Here is a 25,320-nt window from a genome sequence, read left to right as displayed (position 1 = left end):
ATTTACTGTACCTATAGTAGACTAAGTGGATGAGAGAGTCTTTTATTTTGAAATGAACTCTCCGCAACAGCACCAGAAGTGATCGTAGCGCTGTCATTGCCTGCGTCACACCGCTGCAAATCTGTCTGAATGTATCGGCAATCGTAAACAGATTTCTTTGTCTTCGCGCTGAAGTGGGTACGTGTTAAAAATGCCGTTTTATTAACATAAGGTGTTTATAACCGTAGGCAACCAAATTTACAGAGGTGATCTAGCTAGTACAGTAACCTTTGATGCTGTTTACAAGCCATTGTGCCTGCTAACTAGTTGTATATTTGACAGCCAACACATTTTCTCACGCTGTTCCAGGAGTCGTAGCGATGGAAGAACGAAGTTCATCGGGGGAAGGAAACGAGGGTTTGTATATTTTATCTTCATTGGAAGGACATTTACATACAAGCATTGTCACTACTGCCTAAATGTTCCTGAGGGCGAAAACATTCTGCCTGACCTAGCAGCCGTGGATCAGGCCTGTCTCAGTTATCACGCCGCTGTATTTCACACAAACGCACCGATTTCGCCTCTAAATGCGCCTGCTTGCGCTCAGAATGCAGAAACTGCGGGTGAAGCGCAACAAGAGTATGTACGAGATTTTATTTGCTTGCAGCTTGGCAATGAAATCTGTAGCAAACGCATTTTGGCTTGGAGTTTTATCTGATCAGTATCTGCATTTCGGAATGCTTGGAATGTTCTGCATTTTAACGATCTTTTCATTCAGTATTGGTTTATGACACCTTTCAGAGGAAAAGGTTTTAAAACTGCTACAATACACATTGATGTACTGCTATTGATTCATCTTGGTTTGAAGCAGGGCTGTTACCGAAGGTGTTGAGACAGTGAAGCCAGAGACTGTGCAAAGTTAAATATCACTTGAAATACAAGTCTTTTTTAAATTTATTTGTTTAGCACTTTTTACAACACAAGTTGTCACAAAGCAGCTTTACATTGTTCCCAGGCCTGAGACCCCCTGAGAGCAAGCCTAAGGCAACAATGGCCAGGAAAAACTCAGGAAGAAACCTTGAGCAGAACCGGGCTCAGAGGGGGGGGCATCTGCTTCTGGCTGGCACTGGGCAGATAGAATTAAAGACAAGTTATACAATGTACTTTAAGACATTTACGATAGACAGTAGTAGTTAACAGCAGAGTGATTATAAGAATGTGTCCTACGATGTCCGGTTCTTGGAACGCAGTTGGCTTTGATGGGCAGGGCAGCGAGGTAGCAGGACTGGAAAACGGGATGAGACGCTTGGGCTACAGCTCCGGACAGGAGCCCGGAGCAGGGATAGGAAGCAAACAGAAAACAGTGGTTAGTGGATGATAAGAATGGCAGGGATGTAGAACAGAGAGGCAGGAGAGGAGGGGCAGAGAAAAAGGTGTGCAACAAGGAAAGACCCCGGCAGGCTAACATTATGGCAGCATATCTAGGGGACAGGAGGCAAGGGACCGGCGTAGTCATGAGGGCGACCCTAAGACAGTCAACACCAGATCACGGCACAGAGTCCATGAAAGCAATGACCACTTAGTCCACCAGAGACTGTATGATCCACGCCAGCACCAGGCCATGTCCCTCAGCTGAAGGATTTACTATATAGATATTTTACATTTACATTTATTCATTTAGCAGACGCTTTTATCCAAAGCGACTTACATAGGTTACAGTTCTGTACAATGTTATCCATTTATACAGCTGGATATATTTACTGAGGCAATCATGGGTTAAGTACCTTGCCCAAGGGTACAGCAGCAGTGTCTCAGCGGGGATCGAACCTGCAACCTTTCAGTTACGAGTCCTGCTCCTTAACCACTATGACACACTGCCACCCGCCAGATATGTTTTGAGCCTAGACTTAAAGGTGGAGGTGAAGTCCTGGCTACTAAGTTTTATCTCAGGTTACAAGTATGCAAAAATAACAAAACTAAATGTTATGGTTGATATTACTTATAGTATGCACCAAAGACACTGAAGGCGATATTGAGTATGTAACTAAATGGCAGCTGGGGGCAAACAGGCTGTGGAACCAGGACCAAACGCTGGTGACTGAAGCCAGTGCTGCTTTAGATGTGTCAGAGGTGCTCCTGTTTGTGTGTAGATTCCTTATGTTCTCTCTCTGTTGCAGATCCCTCTCTTCCTCTCTCCTCCCTGCGCCTTTTGGTTCCCCCTCTACGACTGTTCTCTGCAGCCATGTGGCAAGTGGTGCAGCAGCGAGACATGATGCATTATGGGAAACTGGAGGAGTTTGTAACTTTGGTGACAGAGGCAATCCCAGAGCTGCTGAGTTACAGACAGAGCAGCCACCTGATTCTGGCACTGCGAGCGAGGGTGAGAGAAGGGGGCTGATATATGTGCTTACATTCAGGAGAGCATGTAAAAAAGAGAATGTCTACTTCTATTTACTGGGTAAAACTGTTTTTTTCATTCTTTGATGAAGGTCACATTTATATGGTAATGACATAACATGGACTTTAAATTATTTAAGTCTCATGTTTTCAGATATGTCTATTTCGCCCACATTTGTTTTTGCACTAAGTGATTTGTGGATATGTACTATATGTAAAGTATCTATGTCCATATTAACTGCCACCACAGTTTCTGGCTTTTATGGAAATATCAAAATTTGAGCTATACTTCAAATGGAAACATTTCAAACACTATTTGAAACACTGTGTACAGTGTGTTAGCTGTGTGTGTGACCGCTGTGCTGTGTTGCAGAGCTCTGATGTGAAGGTGGAGGTGTCAGAAGCTGATTTTGTGGAGCTGGTCCAAACCCTGCTGAAAGACCCAGCTGAGAGAGAGCACTTCCTCCAGGTCTGACACTCAAGTCCATGTAAAGTGGGGCAGGTTTCACTGCATAGTTCTGGTGGTAAACATTATCTCATTATTAAAGGGCCATTATTTCTCTCTCCCCCTCTCCCTCTCCCTCTCCCTCTCTCTCTCTCTCTCTCTCTCTATCTCTCTCTCTATCTCTCTCTCTCTCTCCCTCTCTCTCTCCCTCTTCTTGCAGCTGGGTCCCAGTTGTGACTCAGCTCTGCAAATGCTGGTGTGGGAGTTCCTCTCCAGACTGGAGCAGATACTGTCAGTACCAGACCTCAAACAGGTAAGGAGACAAAACCCCATGTGTCCATATATTTTCACTAACCTTTAACCTAGAGGTGAAAGTAAGGATCTTAACCCTCCTGTTATGTTCAAATTTACTAACATCCGTTATGTTTGGGGTCAATTTGACCCCAGCAATTCAAACCTCCAGAAAATGGTGGAAATTAAAATTGCTACCCAAATTTATGTGTGAGGTACTTTATGTTTCTTTGTTGACTATGTAAATAGGCTTTAAATAACCCCCCACCCCCCACCCCCCCACCCCTATACATGTAGAATACCTATTATGCAACTATGGAAAAACATGACAATCACCATAAAATCTCACTGATTAACCTAAAATTGAAGAGAAAGATCTTTTTGGTATGTTAAGGCCTTTATATTATTTCTAAGTACAGATATGTTATATGTTATGTTATTACGAAATGCACTCAGACATTCATCCACAGTCATGTGGGGGCCTGAATTGTAAAGAAGAGGTAATCGCTGAACCCACTTGTCCCATACATCCCGTATTGCTGCGAGTTTGTCACGCTCTCGTCGGCCCTGCCTTGTTTCTCTGTCATCAAAGCGTATGACACGGGAGAAAAGATGAAATTTCTGTAGAGACATAGCTGCTGGAGATATTGCCCTTCCAGTGTCAGCATTCCAAAGGCTTGCTGTTGCTTCGCCTTTTGACTTGTAAACTCCTGCCAAAATGAGCAACCCAATATAGGCTTGCAAGTGGGTCACATCCAAGTGTTTCCAACTGCCCCTATACACACGCCTCCCCTCCAAGTTTGTCATCTCCAGTATATCCTTTTCAATTGATTATCAAGAGCTCAAATGCTAGTTTTATGTCTTGGGCATGGCTGACAGCGTATCTGGTAGGGCCTGAAACCATCCTGATGACATTAGCAGCACTAAGTCTACCCTGTCATTCAAGTGGGGAAAGGGACCATAATAACTTTCCATTTTTTGAAGGTAACATGCCTTCTGGTGGTTGAGAAACAGGAGGGTCAACACTTAGAGTCTCATTCTCATCAGAGGAGGATGCCTCATAATCAGGGTCCTCCTCAACGTTACCCTCTGTCTCATATACAGTCTCCTCTATGTCACTCTCACTGGCAAACAGCTGTGACAAATCCTCATTGGCAGAAAACTTTTGCTTAGAGTTCATTTTCAATAGAGAGAGAGAGAGCATAAAGAGAGAGCACACAGAGCACCAAGAGGAATGGTTTTGAAGGATGCTGTGCAAGCTTTTATATGTTTGCTCCTCCTCTACTGTCATGCGCAGACACAGGTGTGGGAACCATAGTTCCCCTCCCTCACAGCACGGGAAATATCAAAATTCTCATGGAAATTATGTTTTCCCCTCCCCCATGTCATGTGAACTGTCCGTGGTTCTCGCACTACTACAGGCATTATTATGATAGATTATGGCCCTAAAACAGAGGGAAGTCTTATATTATATTATAAAATTAAATTATAAAATTGCATGTTGCAGTGTCCTCAATATCATCCAAAACAAGTAAAACAAATGTGTGTAAAATGTTGATATTTCTTATATGTTTTATACAGGTAAAACAGCCTGGGGTCAAATTGACCCCAAACAACACCAATGCGTACAACATGAGTACAGGGCATTAAAAACATATCATCACGTTAATTTTGTGTTTACTCAGTTGTCCCTATTAAATTAGGAAAAGTCATTAAATATGAAGCAAAAAAAATGATGTTGAGCATTTATTTAGAGACGTTAAACATTGAATGGGGTCAAATTGACCCCAAACATAACAGGAGGGTTAAATAAAACAGTAATGTGAGATGCCCTGCACCACCATTACCCATATACTGTAATTCTAGCAACTGCCCTCTCTCTTTCTAGTTCTTTATATGTACATTTTCTTAAAATAGCTAATTTTCTGCTCATTGTGGAAGTCTGTTTTAATGTCATGGTAAGACAAAATCACTTCATAAGGAGGTCAATGAAATGGTAATAATCTAGGTCCCCAGACTAGGTAGAGTTAGCTGGCTAGCTATTCGCTAACGTTAGTTTGCCTTGACATTAGCTTCTTCTCGGTGAATTTGTGCTATCCAGTTAGAACTGGGAACCATTAATGCTGCTTCAGAAATTTAAGGGTTTCTACTTTGCTGTGATTGTGGAAAACTGATGGAATGACAGAACTGCCCTGTATCGAAGGGCAAGAGCAGTCACCCCACCCGGCATCGAACCCGGGTCTACGGGGTACCAAACATGCGACTTTGACTGCAACGCCAAAGAGCCAGGCTCGTTGGTATGGCAGTCTCAAGAGCACATACTCAACTGTAGTGACTGCACTCCGTCACATGCCCCATGGAAATTGGATTTCTATTTGTAGAATTTTTACAAACCTGCATCTTTGACCGCAATGCCGAAGAGCCCGGCACCCTGGGATGGGAGAAGTACGTTGGGGGAATGCACGAGGTACGCTTCTGTGTGTGAAGTGCATGAGCGCGCTTCCCGAAGGGGAGGGCAGTGTGACAGAATTCTGTCACTATGGCTAAGTATGCGCTCTGACTGCCATACCAAAGAGCCTGGCTCTCTGGCGTTGCAGTCAAGCTGCAGGTTTGGGACCCTGTAGACCCGGGTTCGAGGCCAAGTAGGGTGACTGCTCTTGCCCTTCACCACAAGCTACGTAGAAAAGTAAGGCTGCCACCAGCCAATCACTTTGCAGTGCAAAAACATGAGCAAATGAAATTTGCTCAGTGAAAAACAAATATTGTCCACACTTGAATGAAATAAAAAAAAAAAAAGACTTAAAAAGTAGATACATAACTACAGCAACGGTTGGGCTGGTATTTATAATATCCAGTAGTGATCGGCACATGTCTATAGTGGTTGCGAGATGAAGCTGAACTCATGGTAGAACTAAAAGATGGAGAAATGACCTTTCCCTCATACATTTACCTTCTCATTTAACCCCAAGAACATAATACCCTCCAGTGAAGGTAATTTTCGGTATCACAGTATTATACTGTCTCGGTATCCCAAGACAGTATAATGATGGGATACTATCACAATACATTTTTAAATGCAGAAATGTGCTCAGACTTACTTTATGTCAGGAGTAAGAGCACACTTACACACATGTTGGACAGCCACCCCCAGCAGAGGCCAAAGGCCTGCAGAGATTCTGCCATGATGAAGGAGCTGCATTTCAGAGCTTCTGCTCTCACACTGCCAGTCATCTGAAGGGTTTAAACGCCTCTTTTCTCACCTTATTTAAACACATTCTCATGTTCATACTTCAAAGAAATGGTTCAGACATTGAACAATTGATGATAAAACTAACACGTCTCTTTCCCTCAGACTGTATCATGGCTCGGTGCTGCCCCCTCTGTCCTGGAGGAGTGTGTGCAGTCTGTCTCTGACCCACAGCAGCTTAAGACCCTACTCCAGCACCACAGATGTCTTGGACCCCTGGACAGGAATGGTAGGCCTCTGTTAGAGGATAAACCACTCCAGCGCCAGACCTGGCTCTGTGATGCACAAACAGTTTAATGTGTGGAAGCAGGAAAGTGCTCACTTACAGCCTGAGCAGCAAAGGCATCATCTGAAACTGTGTGACTTTAATAAATCCTTCCCTGATTTTACAGAATGAGAGATAAGACAGCTTTATTATGTTATCATTCAGGACAACAAAATTACATTTACAGTGCCATGACAGCATATAACAAGAATTTAAAAACAACAAGAATTTAGACAAAATGAGTGAATATATAAAATATGAGAAGTGTATGGAATATATGTAATAATAATTAAGTGTCAGTGCATTGGCAGGAACAGTCAACAGAGTATGTAGAAGTATATACACACCTGAAGTTGTGGTATATTAGTAATGTACTCTATAGCTGTTACCATAAAAATTTGTGGTGCAGCCGTATCTGATTATGTCACATGCTGTATTATTGCATTACATTGTATTGTGTTAAAGTGCAGTGCACATGGTGTCCGTGTTATTGCAGAAAAGATAGTTTGCATTGCACAGCACATAAAAATGTCATTATTGCATGTGAGGTAGAAAATGTTTCATTGTCATCTATCAGTCTGGTTATGTGAGCTGAAATGCTTCTGAATCTCCTGCCAAATGGGAGGAGATTGAACAGGTGGTTGCTGGGCTGAGTCAAGTCCCTAATAATGTGCCTGTCATAGACAGCATGAGCTGTAGATGGCCTTGATGGCTGGGACTTGTGTCTCAATAATGTCCTGTGCAATCCTGATTACTCGCTGTAGTGCTTTCTGGTCGTTCCTGTTGCGGCTGGCACACCATACGGTTATACAGTACATTCGTACTCTCTCTATGGCACACTGGTAGAAGTTCACCAGTAGCTTCGGGAGATTTGCCCTCTTTAGTATCCTGAGATATAGGCGAGTGTAGGCACTGCTGTGCTTTCCCTGCTATCGCAGAGGTCCAAAAGAGGTCCTCTGTTGTGTTTACTCCCAGGAACTTAAAACTGTGATTAGTGGACCCTGTTCGTTCCTCCTGGTTTTCCTGAAATAGATTATCAGTTCTTTGGTCTTCTTGATGTTGAGTGAGAGGTTGTTGTCACTACACCACCCAACCAGGTTCTGGAACTTTAGTCAGTAAAAAGCATTCTGGCGTAGGTGTCCTTAGGTTCCACGTGGTCCAGGACTGCATGCATGGTGATGGAGATGGCATCCTCGGTTGACCTGTTTGCCTTGTAGGCAGACTGGTACTGGTCCAGGTTAGCGGGGATGACATTCTTGATGTGAGTCATCACAAGTCTCTCAAGGCACTTTGTGACTACAGGGGTGAGTGTGATGGGCCTGTAGTCTTTCAGGTTTGTCACCTCTGACTGCTTGGGTATCGGAATGATGGTAGATGTTTTGAAGTATGTAGGGACCACAGAAAGGGACAGAGAGAGGTTGAAGATGTCAGGAAAGACCTCTGCCAGCTGATTGGCGCAGTCTCTGAGGACCTTCCCAGGGATGCCGTCTGGTCCAGCTGCTCTGCGCGCATTGACACTGCGTAGGGTCCGCCTCACTTGCGTGCTCGGTGTCAGTGCTGTGTCTTCATCGGATGGCAGGGCCTTCATCACTGGTGCTTTGTTGTCTCTGTCAAACCCAGTAAAGAAGCTATTAAGCTCTTCTGCCAGAGCATCGTCGCTGGTTGAAGGGCAGGTGTTCTTCCCTTTGTACTCTGTAATGGACCGGATTCCTTCCCACATGTGTCGGGGGTTGGTGGTGTTACTGAAGTGTTCCTCAATCTGTTGTCTGTATCTGTGCTTGGCAGTCTTGATGCCCCTCTTGAGGTTTGACCTGGCTTCACTGTATGCTGCAGTGTCACCGGATCTGAATGCAGCATCCCGTGCTTTTAGCAGGTTCTGGACCTCGCTGTTCACCCATGGCTTGTGAATTGGGAATATGCGGATGTTTTTATTGATGGGGATCTGGTCTACAAAGTATTTTATGTAGGACATAACCGTGTAGGCGTATTCTTCTAAGTCAATTCCAAAGTTGCACATAGCTTGGTGTGCAAACTGGTTTCAATCTGTATGTCCAAAACAGTCCTGCAATTGTGAGACAGATCCCCTAGACCATACCTGTATTGATCTGATGGTGAGTTTGTCTTCTTTATTAGTGGTCTGTAAGCTGGGGTCAGATAAAGAGACAGATGGTCAGACAGTCCCAGGTGGGGGCATGGTTGTGCCCTGTATGCGCCTGTGATGTTGTTGTAGACCTGGTCCAATGTGTTATTGCTCCTGGTAGGGTATTTCACATTTTGGCTGAATTTTGGGAGGACTGTCTTGAGGTTGGCATGGTTGAAGTCTCCAGCAACAATGAATACACCATTGTGGTGATCTAATAATTATTTACTGATGATTTCATGCAATTGTGCTAGTGCTGGTTTAGCATTAGCCTGTAGAGGAATGTAGACCTCCATGATGTAAACAACGGTGAATTCCCTCATTAAATGGAAAGGCCTGTACTTCAACATGAGACAGTCCAACTCGAGAGAGCAGTGTCTGTCAGTGATGGCAGTGTTGACGAAAATGCAAAGGCCACCACCTATTTTCCTACTGGTGTTCTCTGTTCTGTCGGCTCGGTAGACCATGTGATCTGCTAGCTCAATAGCTATGTCGGGTATGTTGTAATACAGTCAAGTTTCAGTGAAGATCATTACACAGCAGTTATCTACCTTCTTTTGCGTGGTAATTCTCAGTCTGATTTTGTCCATCTTGTTAGTGAGTGATCTGGTGTTTGCGAGGAAAACGCTCGGAAGCGGCGGCTTGAAAGGTGTAGTTTTTAGCCAGGCCTGTATCGCGGCCTGCTTAACTCGCTTTTGCTTTTTCTCGTTGCGGCGCGTACAGTGTCTTCCACCGGGGGCTGTATCCCAGTTGGCCTCGGTGCTGTGACGATCTCTGCTGGTGTTTGTTGTGAAAAGTCTCTGAAAGTGAGTTGGTGGGTTTTAATTCTGATGTTGAGGAGTTTCTGTCAGCTGTATTGTAGCACATTTGCATTCCTTTTGCAAAAAAGAAAACTTAAAATTAGTAAGAACAGCAATCAACGGCACTTACGTGGGGAGCTCAAAGTCGCTATGTCTGTTGAGTGGTACCATCTTGAGACCTATGCACAAATTCAAGATAGGATGACATGAATATCTTTGGTTTTGATTTTTACTTTGTTCTCAAAGCCATGTGTAAGAGCTATATTCACACAAGACCCCTGTTAATTACACATTATTTAAACTGTGAACCCTTTCAAGCAAATTTGCGTTAGTAGTGAGATGATTATTTTGAGCAATGCTTTTTTTCTGTAGACCTGTTCTCTCACTCAGTGCCACAAAAGGTTTCTATTCATTTTCTCTCTCTTCTTCTCCCTCAGAATCTCTGCCCTCCATGCACAGCTATAATCCGTCATCACTTTCTCTCACGTCATTTGTAAAAGTTGTGGATTCAGCTGATCTGACTGACTGTGATAGCCAATCAGAATCAGCACTTTGTTCTAAATACTTATCGAACTCTGCCTCCTCAGCTAAAGAGATGAAGACAGAATCTGTGATGGACAGCAGAGATTACACAGGGGTGGAGCTGAGATCTGGTCTGAACAGAAGTGAAGACATAGAGGAGAGGATGGAGAGGAAGACTGGATATGGGATGAGCAGGGAGGAGATAGACATACTATCCAACATAAAGGAGGAGGAAGAGGAAGAGGAAGGTGGGGAGAAGCAGAGTGAGGAGATGGAGAAGGAGGATGTTGTGAGAGATGAAGAGGACAAGGGACTTTGGAGGGAGGGCCAAAAAGAGAGAGATGAACAGAGGGAGAGAGATGAAAGTGATCCAGCCCTCCAAACTGAAGAGCTGAAGAATGAAGGAAAATCAGACTGTAGCCAACAGGAAGGGGAGGGCCTTTCACCTCAGGTCACTTCCTGTCTTCTCAAACAGCCAAGAGTGCTGATTCGCCGACTTGAGGTCACAGAGATGTCAGTTCCTGTATCATCACTTCCTCATCTGGTGGTCAGTAATGGGTATTGGGGAATGAGATCTCCATGGCAACGGGATGAGTTTATACCATTGATGGAAGAGGGCTCACTGAGGCAGAACGGACAGGCTATGATCCAGAAGAGGGAGATGATTGGCAGCTCCAAGATCCCACTGAAACAGCCCCCAGATGCATCAGAGAAAGAGTAAGAGTGAAGGGGGACATGAACTGATTTTATTTTTCTCCTTCATTGCGATCGGCCTTAAATAGATAATGAGCCTTTTGCCTTTTACAGGATCTTGGCTGGAGACCCCTTCAGATCTTCTGTCATCTCTCCCAGGAAAGGAGAAACAGGTGACAGAAATATGTGATTAATTTTTCACTCAGTGTTGTTGATGTAAAGCAGTGTCCAGTCTGATGTGCAGTGCTTTTCTGAAGAGCTCCATGCATTCCCTAATATCTCAGACAGACAGCAGCTCTGTGCATTTTGACTCTCCTAATATCTGCCTTCACATATATTTATTTCTTTCTGATGCATACATTTGTATGTTCTCTCAATGTTTCTTGTATCCACCAAATCCTCTGAGCATCTGTGTATCCCCTGTCTTCTCTCTCTTCAGGGCAGACAGCTGAGGTGGCGTCTCAGGTCTTTGCCTGCTCCCAGTGCCCATTCACTCACATGGAAGAAGTGAACCTTCAGCAGCACATTGAGAAGGTTCACCCAGAGGAGTACAGCAGGATTCTGGGATCTGGAGGAAATGGAGCAGAGAACCCACTGTCTCCCAGCAGCACCCCACAGAACCCCACACCCCCTAAGACACTCCCCACCCCGACTCAGTCCCACGCAGGCACCCCAGGGGTCCACACATGCCCCCAGTGTGGGAAGAGTTTCAGATGTGCATCAGCCTTGACAACACACCAGCGAAGCCATACAGGAGAGCGGCCATACCATTGCTCCCTGTGTGGGAAGAATTTCCATAATTCAGGTAATCTGACAAAACACCAAAAAATTCATACGGGAGAGCGGCCTTACCACTGCGCCCAGTGTGGGAAGAGCTTCATTCAGTCATGTACTCTAATAGAGCACCAGCGAACTCATACAGGGGAGCGGCCACACCAGTGTTCCCAGTGTGGGAAGAGTTTTCGTAATTCAAGTAATCTGACAAAACATCAGAAAATTCATACAAAAGAGCGTCCTTACCAATGTTCCCAGTGTGGGAAGAGCTTCATTGAGTCAATTGGTCTAATACGGCACCAGCGAACTCATACAGGGGAGCGGCCATACCACTGCTCCCAGTGTGGGAAGAGCTTCAGTCAGTCATTTACTCTAGTAGAGCACCAGCGAACTCATACAGGGGAGCGGCCATACCAATGCTCCCAGTGTGATAAGAGCTTCATTCAGTCAATTGGTCTAATACAGCATCAGCGAACTCATACAGGGGAGCGGCCATACCCCTGCTCCCAGTGTGGGAAGAGCTTTCGTCATTTAGGCAGTCTGAGACAACACCAACGAACTCATACAGGAGAACGCCCATACCAATGCTCCCAGTGTGGGAAGAGCTTCATTCAGTCAATTGGTCTAATACAGCATCAGCGAACTCACACAGGGGAGCGGCCATACCCCTGCTCACAGTGTGGGACAAGTTTTCGTCATTTAGGTAGTCTGAGACAACACCAACGAACTCATACAGGAGATTAACCCTATCATTGCTCTTAGTGTGGGAAGCAGTTTGGATGTAAAGCACACATGACACAACAGCAAAACCATACAAGGGAGCCCCCTGACCGCTATTCCTATTGTGCTAAGAGGCACAGTATCATTTTTGAGAAAGCTGGGTCCTAGTGAGGTGAGAGGGAAAAAAGAAAATGACATCAGATGGACTCTGCCTGCAACCTCATCTATTTGCCATAAATGTGGGACAGCTCCTTCTCACAGCGGGAAGCACTGCCCAGTAGTTGGACAGATGAGCAAACCAGAGAGCAGAGGTGAGAATGCAACTCGCTGTGTTTGAATCAGAATCAGAATCGATCAGAATCAAAGTTTATTGTCATATGCACAGTAAAGAAGCAAGTTCTCTGTACAATGAAATTCTTCCTTTGCCTTTCACTTATGAGTGCCATTAGGAGTAGAACACAAGAAAACACAAGAATTTAAGAAAGAAAAAATATAAAAAAGGTCAGAGAGTGTAAGAAATAAATAAATAAAGGATATATACATTAAATGTGCAAAAAAGGACATCAGTGCAGTGTAGAATGTGCAAAGTTGATGCAATGTCAGTTCCATTCCATTGCACAGTTGGTTGCAGGGTGGGTGTGTATGTGGGAATGTATGCATGGGCTAGGCCGGGGAGGTGTGTATTTGTGTATTTGACCCATTCAAGAGTCTGATGGCTGTTGGATAGAAGCTGTTCCTGAGTCTGGATGTTCTGCATTTCACACTTCCGTACCTCTTGCCAGAGGGTAGAAGGGTGAACAGTTCGCACTGGGGGTGGGTGTAGTCCCTGACAATGGAGCAGGCTCTTTTGTGGATTCTGTGATGATAGATGTCCTGCAGAGAGTGTAGCTGTGTCCTAACAATCCTTTCAGCAGTTTTTACCACTCTCTGCAGACGCTTACGGTCCATTTCAGTGGTACTCCCATACCACACCGTGATGCAGCTGGTCAAGATGCTTTCAATGATGCAGCTGTAGAAGTTGCTGAGGATCTGTGGTGACATGACGAATTTCCTCAGCCTCCTCAGGAAATACAGCCGCTGTTGTGCCTTTTTGACCAGCTGGGTGGTGTTAAGTGTCCAAGTGAGGTCATCACATGTGTAGACGCCCAGGAATTTGAAACTGCTCACCCTTTCCACCTCAAGCCTATGGATGATCAGTGGCTGATGAGTTTTCTTCTCCTTTCTCATGTCCACGATCATTTCCCTGGTCTTGTCTGTGTTGAGGATGAGATTTTTCTCTTCACACCATGTCACCAGATTTGCCACTTCATCTCTGTATGCTGTCTCGTCACCGCCAGTAATGAGTCCGATGACAGTGGTGTCCTCAGCAAATTTCAGGATGGTGTTGTCCTTGTGAGAGGCGACACAGTCATGTGTAAACAGTGTGCAGAGCATGGGGCTGAGGATGCATCCTTGTGGGGTGCCGGTGTTCATCACGATGCTACTACATGTTGTATTTCCTATTCTGACAGCCTGTGGCCTGCCAGTGAGGAAATCTAACATCCAGTCACAGAGTGTGGGGCTGAGACCAAGGTGCAGCAGTTTGCTAGTGAGCTTGTAGGGGATGACTGTATTAAAAGCAGAGCTGTAGTCAATGAAGAGCATCCTGACATAGCCATCTTTGTTTTCCAGATGGGAAAGTGCTATGTGAATGGCTGCAGAGATGGTGTCCGAGGTAGATCTGTTAGAGCGGTAGGCATACTGCAGGGGGTCCAGTGTTCCAGATATGCTGCTCTGGATGTGGGCCAGAACCACTCTCTCAAAACACTTTGTGATGATTGGAGTGAGTGCAACTGGCCTGTAGTCATTCAGGCAAGACACTGGGCTCCTCTTGGGAACTGGGATGATGGTGGTGGTTTTGAAACACGTGGGGACGGTGGCTTGTGAGAGGGACAGGTTGAAGATGGAGGCCAGAACATCAGCCAGCTCTGTGGCACATCCTTTGAGAGCCCTCCCAGGTATGTTATCTGGGCCTGCTGCCTTGCAGGGGTTCATTCTTCTCAGGACTTTGTGTACATCAGCTGCTGAGACAGTTAGTAGGGGGGGGGGGGTTGCATGGTCTGGGTGTTGGAGCACCTCTTCTGAGTATTGCTGCTGGAGATCTCAAAGCGGGCATAAAATTGGTTTAGTTGTTCCGGCAGGGTGGGGGGGAGTTGGTGATCTCTTTGGTGTTGCCTTTGTAGTCTGTGATGTGCTGCAGGCCTTGCCACATCCGTCCAGCATCAGCAGTAGAGTAGAAGCCGTCCATCCTTTCTCTGTACTGCTTCTTAGCCTCCCTGATGGTTTTCCTCAGTCTGTACTTTGCTGCCTTGTACTCCTCCTCGTCACCTGATCTGAATGCGAGGGATCGAGCATGCAGCATGTGGCATACCTGACTGTTAATCCAAGGCTTCTGGTTTGGAAACTTCTTGATTTGTATGGTGGGTGCAATGTGGTCAACACAGGTGCTGATGTACCCAGTCACATACTCAGCATACTCATTTATGTCAATAGAAGAATCCTCCAGTGTGGCTGCAGCTCTAAACACATCCCAGTCTGTCTGTGCAAAACAGTCCTGTAAGATACTCTCAGTCTCTGGAGACCAGCATTTAACCTGTTTAACCGCTGTTAGTTTAGTTTAGTTTGAGTCTTTGTCTGTAAGCCGGGTACAAGAACAGGGAGATGTGGTCTGAGAGTCCAAAGTGGGGGCAGGGGGCAGCTTTGTATGCCTCACGAATGTTGCTGTAAACATGATCCAACGTGTTCTGATCTTGTGTGGGAATCTTTACGTGTTGGAAATATTTTGGAAGCACAGTCCGTAGATTGCAGTGGTTGAAGTCTCCTGCGACGATGAAAACAGCATCAGGGTGAGCTGTTTCCAGCGCGCTGATAGCTTCATGGAGTTTACCGAGTGCTGCTGATGAGTTAGCTCGCGGAGGGATGTAAACGGCGGCCAAAAACACAGCACTGAATTCCCTCGGTAGATAGTAGGGTCGGCATTTCAACAACAGCATCTCTACGTGTGGCGAACAGTGTTTGTGGATAGTTTGTACATCTCCACACCACAAGTTGTTTATGTATACACACACGCCACCTCCTTTAACCTTACCGGAGGGGTCAGTGTGGTCTCCTCGGTGAACAGAGTGCGTCTGTAGCTGCACGGCAGATTCTGGTACTTTGGCTGACAGCCAGGTCTCCGTGACAATTAGAGCGCAGCAGTCTCTGATTTCCCGTTGTGTTGTGATCCTGGCTCTCAGTTCGTCAAGTTTGTTCTCCAGCGATCGCACGTTAGCTAGCAGGAGGCTGGGTAGCTGTGGTCGGCTAGCACGAGCTTTAAGCCTGGCATGTAGTCCCCCCCTCTTGCCCCTCTTGCGTCTCCGCCTTCGCGGGGGTCTCCTCGGGTCGCCAACTTCACCTGAGTGCGGTGCCGGTAAGCTGTCTCGGGGTTGGTGGTGGTCTCGTGTGGAGCGAACAATGCAATGCAGGTCCGGAGGTATAAAACCGATAAATACAGAATCCTGCTGCAGCCTGGCGATGTCCAACAGTGTCTGTTTGTTGTAGGTTAACAGTGCGGTGCATTTATGTGCAATAAAAAAGACTAGATACACAAATACGAATACAAAGACACAGCGTTCAAGAGCGGAACGAGCAAACACGTCTGCCACGGAAGGCGCCATGATGTATTCATGATGTATGTGATACTTGTAGCGATGTAGCGATACTTACAGTGCTGAACTTCACCATTCAAATATCTTGAGGAGAAATGACTGACATTTTTAAATGGCACTTCAGTTGAGCTTCTTGGAGCTGGAAGGAAACACATGTAAGAACTTAGCACAAGCAGCACAAAGCCAGTCTGATCTGCTGACACTCGGTATTGGTCTTGTTGCCTTGATTCACCCAGAAGTTGACACTGTGGCTCAGATTTACAACAAACACAAAAACTGAAACAGAAAACAGCAAAACACAAACTGATGGAGGATTGTGCAAATGAAATGGATGAGTACATGTGTGAACACAATCCCTGTCTGTACTGGTCCCTCAGTGGTGGAATGAACTACCCACAGGGGTCAGGACAGCAGGATCACTGGCCATCTTCTGATTCAGAGGAATACCCACCTCTACAGACCGGATCTCGGTTCCACTTCTATCCCCACCCCCTAACACCTGCTACTTCTAGCATTTGAAGTTAATTTCTTGTGTTCTAAGGTTTGTTGTATCGTGGAGAAGAGCTTTTGCTAAATGCATGTAATGTAGTAGATGAATAAAGTAAACCAGGTTTTAAAAAAGACATTTACTTGTGTTCGTGGATTATATCTAATGAAGGATTAAGCGGATGGGAGTGGGTGTGTATGAACTGGGAAATGTGATCCATGCTTTGGTTATGCACCCCCAAAACCAGCACATTTAAGGGGGGGATAATTAAATATAACTGAAAACAAAATGAAAATGTGCACCATGTTCACTGAGTACCACTGAGGCCAGAGACAGAGGCCTCTGCTCTCACCATCCCTCCCTGTGTCCCAATTCTGTTCATGGACAGGAAGAGCTGGAAAGAACACAGGAGAGGAGGGGTCACTGCTGGTGCTCCTTAAATCCAGTGGTAAAACAGGGATTTGTGTTGATCTTACCAAAGTGGCTGAGGCAGCCTGCAGAGGAAGACATACATTACCTTCAGTGGAAGAGTCACAAGGTCCTCTGAAGGGTACACAGCTCTTTGCAAAGCTAGAGGTGTGTTCTGGTTTTCAGCAGATACTCCTAGCATGTGAGTGCAGAGAGCTCACTACATTTGGCATGCCTTTTTGGGCAGTTTTATTTCAGTGTCTTACCTTTTGACCTGGGACCAGAGCTCTTCCAGGAGTGCATGTCTTAGCTGGAGGGCAGACTGAGTGGGGTGATACCCCTCACAGATGATGTCCTGACATGTGGGGAAAACGGGGCAGCTTGACGTGACTCAGCATGGCGTGACTCAGCTTGACGTGACTCAGCATGGCGTGACTCAGCTTGACGTGACTCAGCATGGCATGACTCAGCGGTGCTGCTGTGACTCCAGCAGGCCAGCATAACGCTGAATGGAGAGTGTTCCTTCACTCAGCCAGAGGTCCTGCCTGCGAGTCAGCGCAGCCAGAATACAGCCCGAGTCATCACAGACATGCCCAGCCCACAGAAAACAGCCAATGTTAGGCGAAAATTCATCCCTCAATTTGCTGACACCACCAAGTCCCTGGATCTCCTAGCAAAAGATGATGAGTTTTCAAGGGTTCATGAGCAACAGGAGACATTTGATGAATTCGAGGGCAACCTCACCTCACAGAGAATGTGGGCCAAGTACAGGCCTCAAGCCAAAGAAAGAGTTTAGCTGATGCATCATCTTTTGGGTGAGGGCCAATCCTATGGGATGGCACCCTGTGGCCTCCATCTGAAACGGAGCAGAGACCTTCCCAGGGGGAGACAGAGGCTGTAGCATGCACTTGTTAGCAGCTGAGTTTGTGCTTGATTAGCCTGCGGTTTACAGGAGAGACCTACCACATAGAGACTGCAGGTCATCTTTGGGACTGAAGTGGGGCTTGCCTCCCAGGGCTCCACAGTGCTGAGGACTGCATACAGAATGGTGAAGGTGGCAGGGAAGGCACCGATCACAGGAATTCTAACTCCTCTAACACTCTCCAGGCTCCCAATCAAGCCTTCCTTAACAGAGGAGGAGCTTCTGGAGGGTGAAGTGCAAGTGTTTTGTCAACAATGTTTGAGTCAGTTTACCTGCATCACAGACTAATCTGCAATGGAGCACACAGAGTAGGACCACATGTGCAGCCAGCTCATACAGCTGTCCTGCCCCAGGAAGTGAAACCCTCCAGTGATCGCCAAAGTCAGTTACACCTACATGGTGACCTCCTCATGAAAGGAAATCACAATGTTAGAATCACTGCAAACGGAAATGCTGTCCAGAGTATATGAAGGATACATGGGGGTGAACACATGCAGACAGAGAGGACCACAGTCAGTGTGGTGGATCAGTCTGAGTTCTCAAATCTAAAAAAAGTTTACAGAATGTCCACTTCTCCATCCTGAAGCAATGATGTCTACAAAGTTGCCAAAGCAGTCTTGGCAAAAATTGCACAAATTCACTGACAAAATCACTCTTAATGGTAATACATTATTTTTCAGGGAATTCTGAAAATGTAAAACAACCAACACCACATCAGCAGGGGTCCTTAATGGGTTTAATGGGGTTCCTGAGATGTCTGTAATTTGTAAATCCACTCAGTTTGCTACAGGATCCTCTTTCTTTGCTGCAGAATGGACCAGCACCCTCCCTGAGGCAGAGGGGGCCTACAGGCTCACACTGCTGCATCATGGACTATCACCTGCTGTGCTCCCCATTGCCGGTGTCACTCAGCCACCTCAGACCCCAGGACAGCTGAACCTGACACAGAAGGATCCCTTGAATCAGAATCAGAATTTTTATTCGCCAATTACAGATGTACTAGGAATTTCTCTTGGTGCAAGTGTTGACATTGAAAACATAAATGCAGACAGAATTATACATTATAAAACAATACAATAAATACAATAGAATACAATACAATTAAAAAACTGTGCAATGTCTTTGGTCATGTACATTTGTGCAATAACTTTACAGTTTTACAGTTCCATTGTGGGATCTGTGGGATGGACTGTTAAAGTGCAAGTGTGCAGCTGCACAGGGGGCGGTTATGGGAAGGGTCCTTATTTGAGAGGATTGCAGCCTGGGGAAAGAAGCTGTTCAGGTAGTCATTGACACACATTGACTTTCAGCATCAGGGTCTGGATTCTGTTGTCAGGAAGTGTTACTAAGCATGAACACTAACTGCATTACAAATCCTAAATCTTAACAACAAGAACAACCAAAAGTTTGTTTATTAAAACACTGTGGTGCTGTGTTTGTGTGTGTAATAGGAGGACCCCGACGTGAGTGCATATTACCCAAAAACAGCGATAAGAGAGAAACTGAAGCACAGCAAGGAGTGCATAGGATTGCATTTCATTTTGTCAACATATTTGTGGGCTACAACAATCAAGGAATTTTGTTGTGAAACTGCTTCTATAGGTAATATGAATATGAAGGTAGAGGGAGACTTCTTGTGCTGAATGGTAAATCATGTTTTTGAAACGAAGAATATTAGAGTCTAACTGTGCGTCAAACATGTAGAATTACATCTACTCCTCCGGTGGCTTCAGTCGATGAGATGTTTACTCTTATTTTGAAACGCACGCTCCTAAAGAGCACCGGAAGTATCAGAGACATGTAGAGAGAGAGAGTCGCGTCAACTGAAGTCCAAAATGCTTGGTCGTCACGTGATTGACCTAGGCTTCAGATAGTTCCAGGAAGTTCTTGGCGGGCAATTTGAATGCGTAAATACAGAGAGACAGAACTGCGATTTTTTGTAATTAGTAGTCAATAAACGCATTGATTTACAATATTTATGTAGCACACCGACATGTGTATGTAGTTACACCAATATGTTTTTCAAAAAGTAAAATGCGGTACTATTTGAGGATTAGTTAGTCTGAACAGCTATCGTTACCTGCCTTGTTGACATATTTTAGGCTAACGCTACCTTGGTTAAAGAGTGTGTTGCTGTTTATTATTACGTTCTTAAACCTGTATGGGTAGCAGAGCTGAAGTAATAACTCGTGTGAGTCCTGCGTAAAGCCATAGGCAGCGGGTAGCAGGTAGCCGAGCGGTTGCGGCGGCTATGTCACTCCTCGAGAGACCTGGTTAAGTAGCGTTGTTGCCGCCGGGCTAATGGCAATTTGGTAACGACGCTGGCTGTAAGGGGTTGGCAGTGAGCAGTGAGAACCTCGGTTCGAATCTCGTAACCGAAAGGTTGCCGGTTCGATCCCCGCTGGGACACTGCTGCTGTACCCTTGGGCAAGGTACTTAACCAAACACAATTGCCTCAGTAAATATCCAGCTGTGTAACATTGTAAAGAACTGTAACCTATGTAAGTCGCTTTGGATAAAAGCGTCTGCTAAATGAATAAATGTAAATGTAATAAACTCAGAAGCATGAATAGCATGTCAACTGTTGTCCTTGCATATAGTCTCCACCATGGTCTGCTGCGCTATATGGGGATGCTCCAATCTCTCGGAGAAAGGAGTACGAAGTCAGCAGGAGCAATCTTACTATCGCTAAAGATTACAACAACAAAAATATGTGAGGTAATCATATAATAGGCTGTTCGTGGTTAATATTATATGTTGCTAACTTTGTATAGCCTAATCTGTTATCTAACGTTCCCTAAATCTACTAATTTAGTAGGGGATAATCCACTAACATGCTTTAATGCACATGTTAATTTCATTCAGATGTGCTGATTCTTTAAACTTTTTACCCTCTAATAGTGCATCACTAACGTTCTATTCTGCTACAACTCTACTGCGCTGCTAGTATTTGCTGATAATTTCCGGGAACTATTGAGAGGCTCCATGATCCGCCATTGCTGTAAAAAAAAAAAAAAAAAAAGGTCCATTGGAGCGAACGGACTCTCTCTCTACTTGGCTCTGGGAAGTATGGGTTTTCATACGTCATTGCCTGAGTCGCACTGCTGCAAATCTGACTGAATGTGCAATACAACCGTAATCAAATATACCACTTTATACCACCGTCTTCTCGCTGAAATGGCTGCTGACATTAGCCTAAATGTAATTTTATTAACTTGAAGTATTTATAAACGTAGGCTATGCGGCCTGTTTTACACAGGTTGCTCGGAAAATGTAGCCAGTACACCAGCTTTTAAATAGTGTTATCAAGGTGCAGCGCTTACTAACTGTGCATTCGCTACATCCGGCTGCCCAAACGCGCTGTTACGGGAGCGTAGTGATGGAAGCACGAAGTTCTTCGGGGAAAGGAAAAAGGGGTTTGTACATTTTATCGTCATTGGAAGAGCACTGTCACCTTTGGCGAAATGTTCTTGTGGATGGAGATAAACAATTCTGCCTGAATTACTAACCGAGGGTCAGGCCTGCTTCGTTCATGCGGACGAAACCCGAATAAAACGCTTTCTTGACAGGCATTAGTGTTGTGCCTAAGATTTCTGCAGTATTTCGAATTATTTGAATGTGTTGCACATGAAAGAAACATTCAGGAAATGTGGGCGTAAGTGCAAAACTGGTCAGCTTTCAGAGGAGGGAATTGTAAAACCAGATGTGTGTGCATTTTCTGAAGAAAATGCCATGTGTGGTCACCTGTTTGCATTATTGACACGCACACAGACGACATATTTGTCTGCAAGCCGTTTGCTGATGAACTGTGTAGCAAACGCATTTTTGCTTAAAGTTTTGTTGTGCGTTCAGTCTGCAGCAGAGGAAGAGTGTAAAACTCTGTAGTACTAAACCATTTTATTAATCGATTGATATTGATTCATCTAGGTTTAAAGCAGTTTGGAGTTTTATCTCAGGTTATGGGTAAACAAAACAACACAAAATGTTAAAAACAAGAATTCATGTACCTGCAGTTTGTTGCAATATGGACCAAACCCCTTGAAGGCCAAACTTAACTAAACTTTATAACTATAAACAGCAGTGGGTGGTAAACAGCAAGCTGTGGAACCAGGACCAAATGCTGGTGACTGAAGCCAGTGCTGCTTTAGATGTGTCAGAGGTGCTCCTGTTTGTGTGTAGATTCCTTATGTTCTCTCTCTGTTGCAGATCCCTCTCTTCCTCTCTCCTCCCTGCGCCTTTTGGTTCCCCCTCTATGACTGTTCTCTGCAGCCATGTGGCAAGTGGTGCAGCAGCGAGACATAATGCATTATGGGAAACTGGAGGAGTTTGTGACTTTGGTGACAGAGGCAGTCCCAGAGCTGCTGAGTTACAGACAGAGGAACCAGCTGATTCTGGCACTGCGAGCGAGGGTGAGAGAAGGGGCTATTATATGTGTTTGCATTCAGGAGAACATGGAAAAAAGAGAATGTATCTTATATTTACTGGGTAAAGGTTTTTTCTATTATTGTTTTTGTATCTTGATGAAAATAATATTAATATGGTAATGACATACTAAGGACGTTAAATTGTTTAAGTCTTATGTTTTCAGAAATGGCTATTTAGCCCACATCTAGTGTTGCTCTAAGTGATTTGTGGTTTGATATGCTCTTATATGTAAAGTATCTATGTCCATGTTACCTGCCACCACAGTTTCAGGCCCTATGGAAATATCAAAATTTGAGCTAAATTTCAAATGAAAACATTTCAAACACTATTTGGAATAAAGAATCTAAACTTAAGATGTGTTCATGTGAATGATGTAGGAATAGTTTTATACTGCTTTTTTGTAGTGAATCTGAGAGCAAAGAGCATTGGCATTGGTTGATTTGAGATGGAATGAGCCAATGATCCAGTATGTTGACACAGAGTTTGTAGCCAGCACTGGTTCCTCCAGCACATAGCCTGACCACTACAGGGGCAGGAATGGGAGGAAGGGGAAGTGTTACTGGCCCATTATCAGTGTCTCTGGAACCGAGACTGATACTGTGGGAAATGCAGAATATGTAACTGGCAGGCTGAAGAATCAGAAGGACCCCTACACTGTACAGTGTGTTAGCTGTGTGTGTGACCACTGTGCTGTGTTGCAGAGCTCTGATGTGAAGGTGGAGGTGTCAGAAGCTGATTTTGTGGAGTTGGTCCAAACCCTGCTGAAAGACCCAGCTGAGAGAGAGCACTTCCTCCAGGTCTGACACTCAAGTCCATGTAAAGTGGGGCAGGTTTCACTGCATAGTTCTGGTGGTAAACATCTCATTACTAAAGGGCCATTCATTCATTCTCTCTCTCTCCCTCCCTCTCTCCTTCTCTCCCTCTCTCCCTCTCTCTTCTTGCAGCTGGGTCCCAGTTATGACTCAGCTCTGCAGATGCTGGTTTCGGAGTTCCTCTCCAGACTGGAGCAGCTGCTTCCAGTACCAGACCTCAAACAGGTAAGAAGACGAAACCCCACTGCATCACACCTGGACCTGCTGGGGATGCCAGCTCACCTCTCCATGGGTCCACTGATCCTTACTAAGCTTGTAACATGCTTTACTCTTTGTCCTCTAGTGGTAAAATTCAGTAAATTACTCAGTCATTGAGGGAGAGCTCCATTTCATGGCCTGCTTCAAGCTGCAGCCCAAATGTCCAGTTTCGCCATCATGATTTTGTTTGTTCAGCCAAGGAGGATGTAATAAAATTCAAGGAGCAACCAGAAGGGAGCCTTTGGAAGGAAATGTGGACTGAATTCTTGTGGTTATTGTAGAGTATGATTTTCAATTAATAGAACTATGTGAGTTCAGCAAATCTTGGTTGTGGGTGGTCCAGAGATTGGGGAGAAAACAGTAAATTTCTGAACAAACAGCTACATACATGCATACATGGAATAAGGACGGATCAAGTTCAAGATATATCAAGAGAACAGCTTCTGCACAATGTCATGAGTTAAAGTGTACATGTGTGCAGGGTGTGTATGTGTACAACTGTTAGTTATGCAACTATTGTGCTGTGAATACACAGAAAGAGAGATACTGTTGACACATTGCTGGTTTAACAGTTCGAGTGTGATGACATGTGAGAAGCAGCTGTTCCGGTGTCGGCTTGTTTTAGTGGGTAGTGATCTGAAGCACCGAGTTCGAATATGTGATGGCCAGCATGTGAGGGGTCAGCAATAATTTTGCCTGCCTGTTTCCTGGCTCTGGTACTGAAAAGATCTCGGTGTGGGCAGGTTAACTCCAATGATCTTTTCTGCTGTCCTGATGGTGTCCTGTGTTACGGGTATGCCACATGACGTCAGGAAAAGGGTGCACGGAAGTAGGGGTTAGGGGTCACGTAACGTCAGGGTCACGGGTGCACGAACTTGTGCACCTCAGGTAATTTAAACGTCTATGGCGGCAAGCACAGTCATCGGGGAATTTGAGTGAGTACCAGCGTGGTATTTTGTGCGAATTTAGTTGTTGTCTCACTTCGTGTTTAAGAGCAGCTTTAGGTATAAAGTTCGTGAGACGGTGGTGCATTTTTTGTCGAATTTATTTTCTAGTTTTGTTTTGGTTGTTTTGGGTAGGACGGTGGAGCCGGTCCGACGGTCTATTGCAGACTGGCCGGTCCCGACTGTTTTATTTCATTCTTTTGCGCACCGATCTCCAGATCTCCACTTTTCTTTACTCCACATTACTTTCTTCCCTCTCTCAAACCACTCTTTCTAAAACTCCTGTGCACTGCTATCTCTCCAACTATCTGTTCTCTGATCCGTATAAATACTGTTCACCCAGTTCAACTGCAAAGCACTCACCGCTGCGTCTTCTGCCCGGCTGGATCAAACACGGAAGAGTGAGTAGCCGGGTTGTTGTATTATTATGTGCAGAGTATTTGTCCTGCCAACTGCCCAGTGACTGCCTGTAGTCACCTTTGGCAGGAGTCTGGCCGTAACACCTGTAGTTTAATGTCTTGTTTGGTGGCAAAGCCAAAGCAGATCATTATACAGGTGATGAGGACCAGACGGGATGATAGCTGTGTAGAACTGAACCAGCAAGTCCTGTGGCAGGCTGAGCTTCTTCAGCTGGTGAAGGTAGAATATCCTGTGATGGGCCTTTTTGGACACACTGTTGGTCTTCCACTTTAGGTCTTAGGTCTTAGGTCTTTAGATTATAGTTTCCATTAGGTCTGCATATGGGGGCTTCTCCTGAAGTCCATCATCATCTCCACTCTCTTGAGCATATTCAGCTCTAAATTGTTATGGCTGCACCAGAGGGCCAGCCTCCTGTATGCAGACTCATCACCGTCTTGGATGAGACAGATGACTGTTCCTAAAGAGTTTGATCGAGGGGTCCCTGGAGGTGCAGTCATTAGTGTAAAGGGAGAAGAGCAGTGGGGACAGCACGCAACCCTGTGGGGCACCAGTGCTGATTGTCTGGGTGATGGATGTGAATTTTCCCACCCACACTTGCTGCTTCCTGTCTGTGAGGAAGTTGGTAATCCACTTACAGGTGGGTTCAGGCACAGTGAGTTGTGAAAGTTTTGAGTGGACTAGTTCT

General features: G+C 45.2%; 2 protein-coding genes across 4 annotated transcripts; one reads left to right on the top strand and one right to left on the bottom strand.

Annotated features, from left to right (window-relative positions):
• Positions 1-114: 114 nt before the first annotated feature.
• On the top strand, positions 115-12,649 carry LOC118773787 (zinc finger protein 502-like). Of its 2 annotated transcripts, XM_036522880.1 has the most exons (9): positions 115-177; positions 349-396; positions 2,157-2,359; positions 2,750-2,845; positions 3,042-3,134; positions 6,465-6,588; positions 10,002-10,803; positions 10,894-10,952; positions 11,219-12,649. In XM_036522880.1, the coding sequence occupies exons 2-9, from the start codon at positions 360-362 to the stop codon at positions 12,295-12,297; spliced, it is 2,493 nt and encodes an 830-aa protein (XP_036378773.1). In that variant the 5' UTR covers positions 115-177; positions 349-359; the 3' UTR covers positions 12,298-12,649. The 2 variants fall into 2 exon arrangements, with proteins under 2 accessions (XP_036378773.1, XP_036378774.1); XM_036522881.1 differs by lacking the exons at positions 6,465-6,588; positions 10,002-10,803; positions 10,894-10,952; positions 11,219-12,649 and having other exon boundaries at positions 3,053-3,129.
• A 2,075-nt stretch (positions 12,650-14,724) lies between these two features.
• Positions 14,725-16,876, bottom strand: LOC118773792. Of its 2 annotated transcripts, XM_036522886.1 has the most exons (3): positions 16,799-16,876; positions 16,018-16,098; positions 14,725-15,839 (listed from the first exon to the last, which is right to left on the bottom strand). In XM_036522886.1, exons 2-3 carry the CDS (start codon positions 16,033-16,035, stop codon positions 14,925-14,927), a joined length of 933 nt encoding a protein of 310 aa, XP_036378779.1. In that variant the 5' UTR covers positions 16,036-16,098; positions 16,799-16,876; the 3' UTR covers positions 14,725-14,924. The 2 variants fall into 2 exon arrangements, with proteins under 2 accessions (XP_036378779.1, XP_036378778.1); XM_036522885.1 differs by having other exon boundaries at positions 16,018-16,876.
• Between the last annotated feature and the right edge of the window lie 8,444 nt (positions 16,877-25,320).

The sequence above is a fragment of the Megalops cyprinoides genome, chromosome 2 (assembly GCF_013368585.1).
Source record: "Megalops cyprinoides isolate fMegCyp1 chromosome 2, fMegCyp1.pri, whole genome shotgun sequence".
Lineage (NCBI taxonomy): Eukaryota > Metazoa > Chordata > Actinopteri > Elopiformes > Megalopidae > Megalops > Megalops cyprinoides.
Note: the sequence above shows the minus strand (reverse complement) of the source record. Positions and strands in the feature narration are given on the sequence as shown.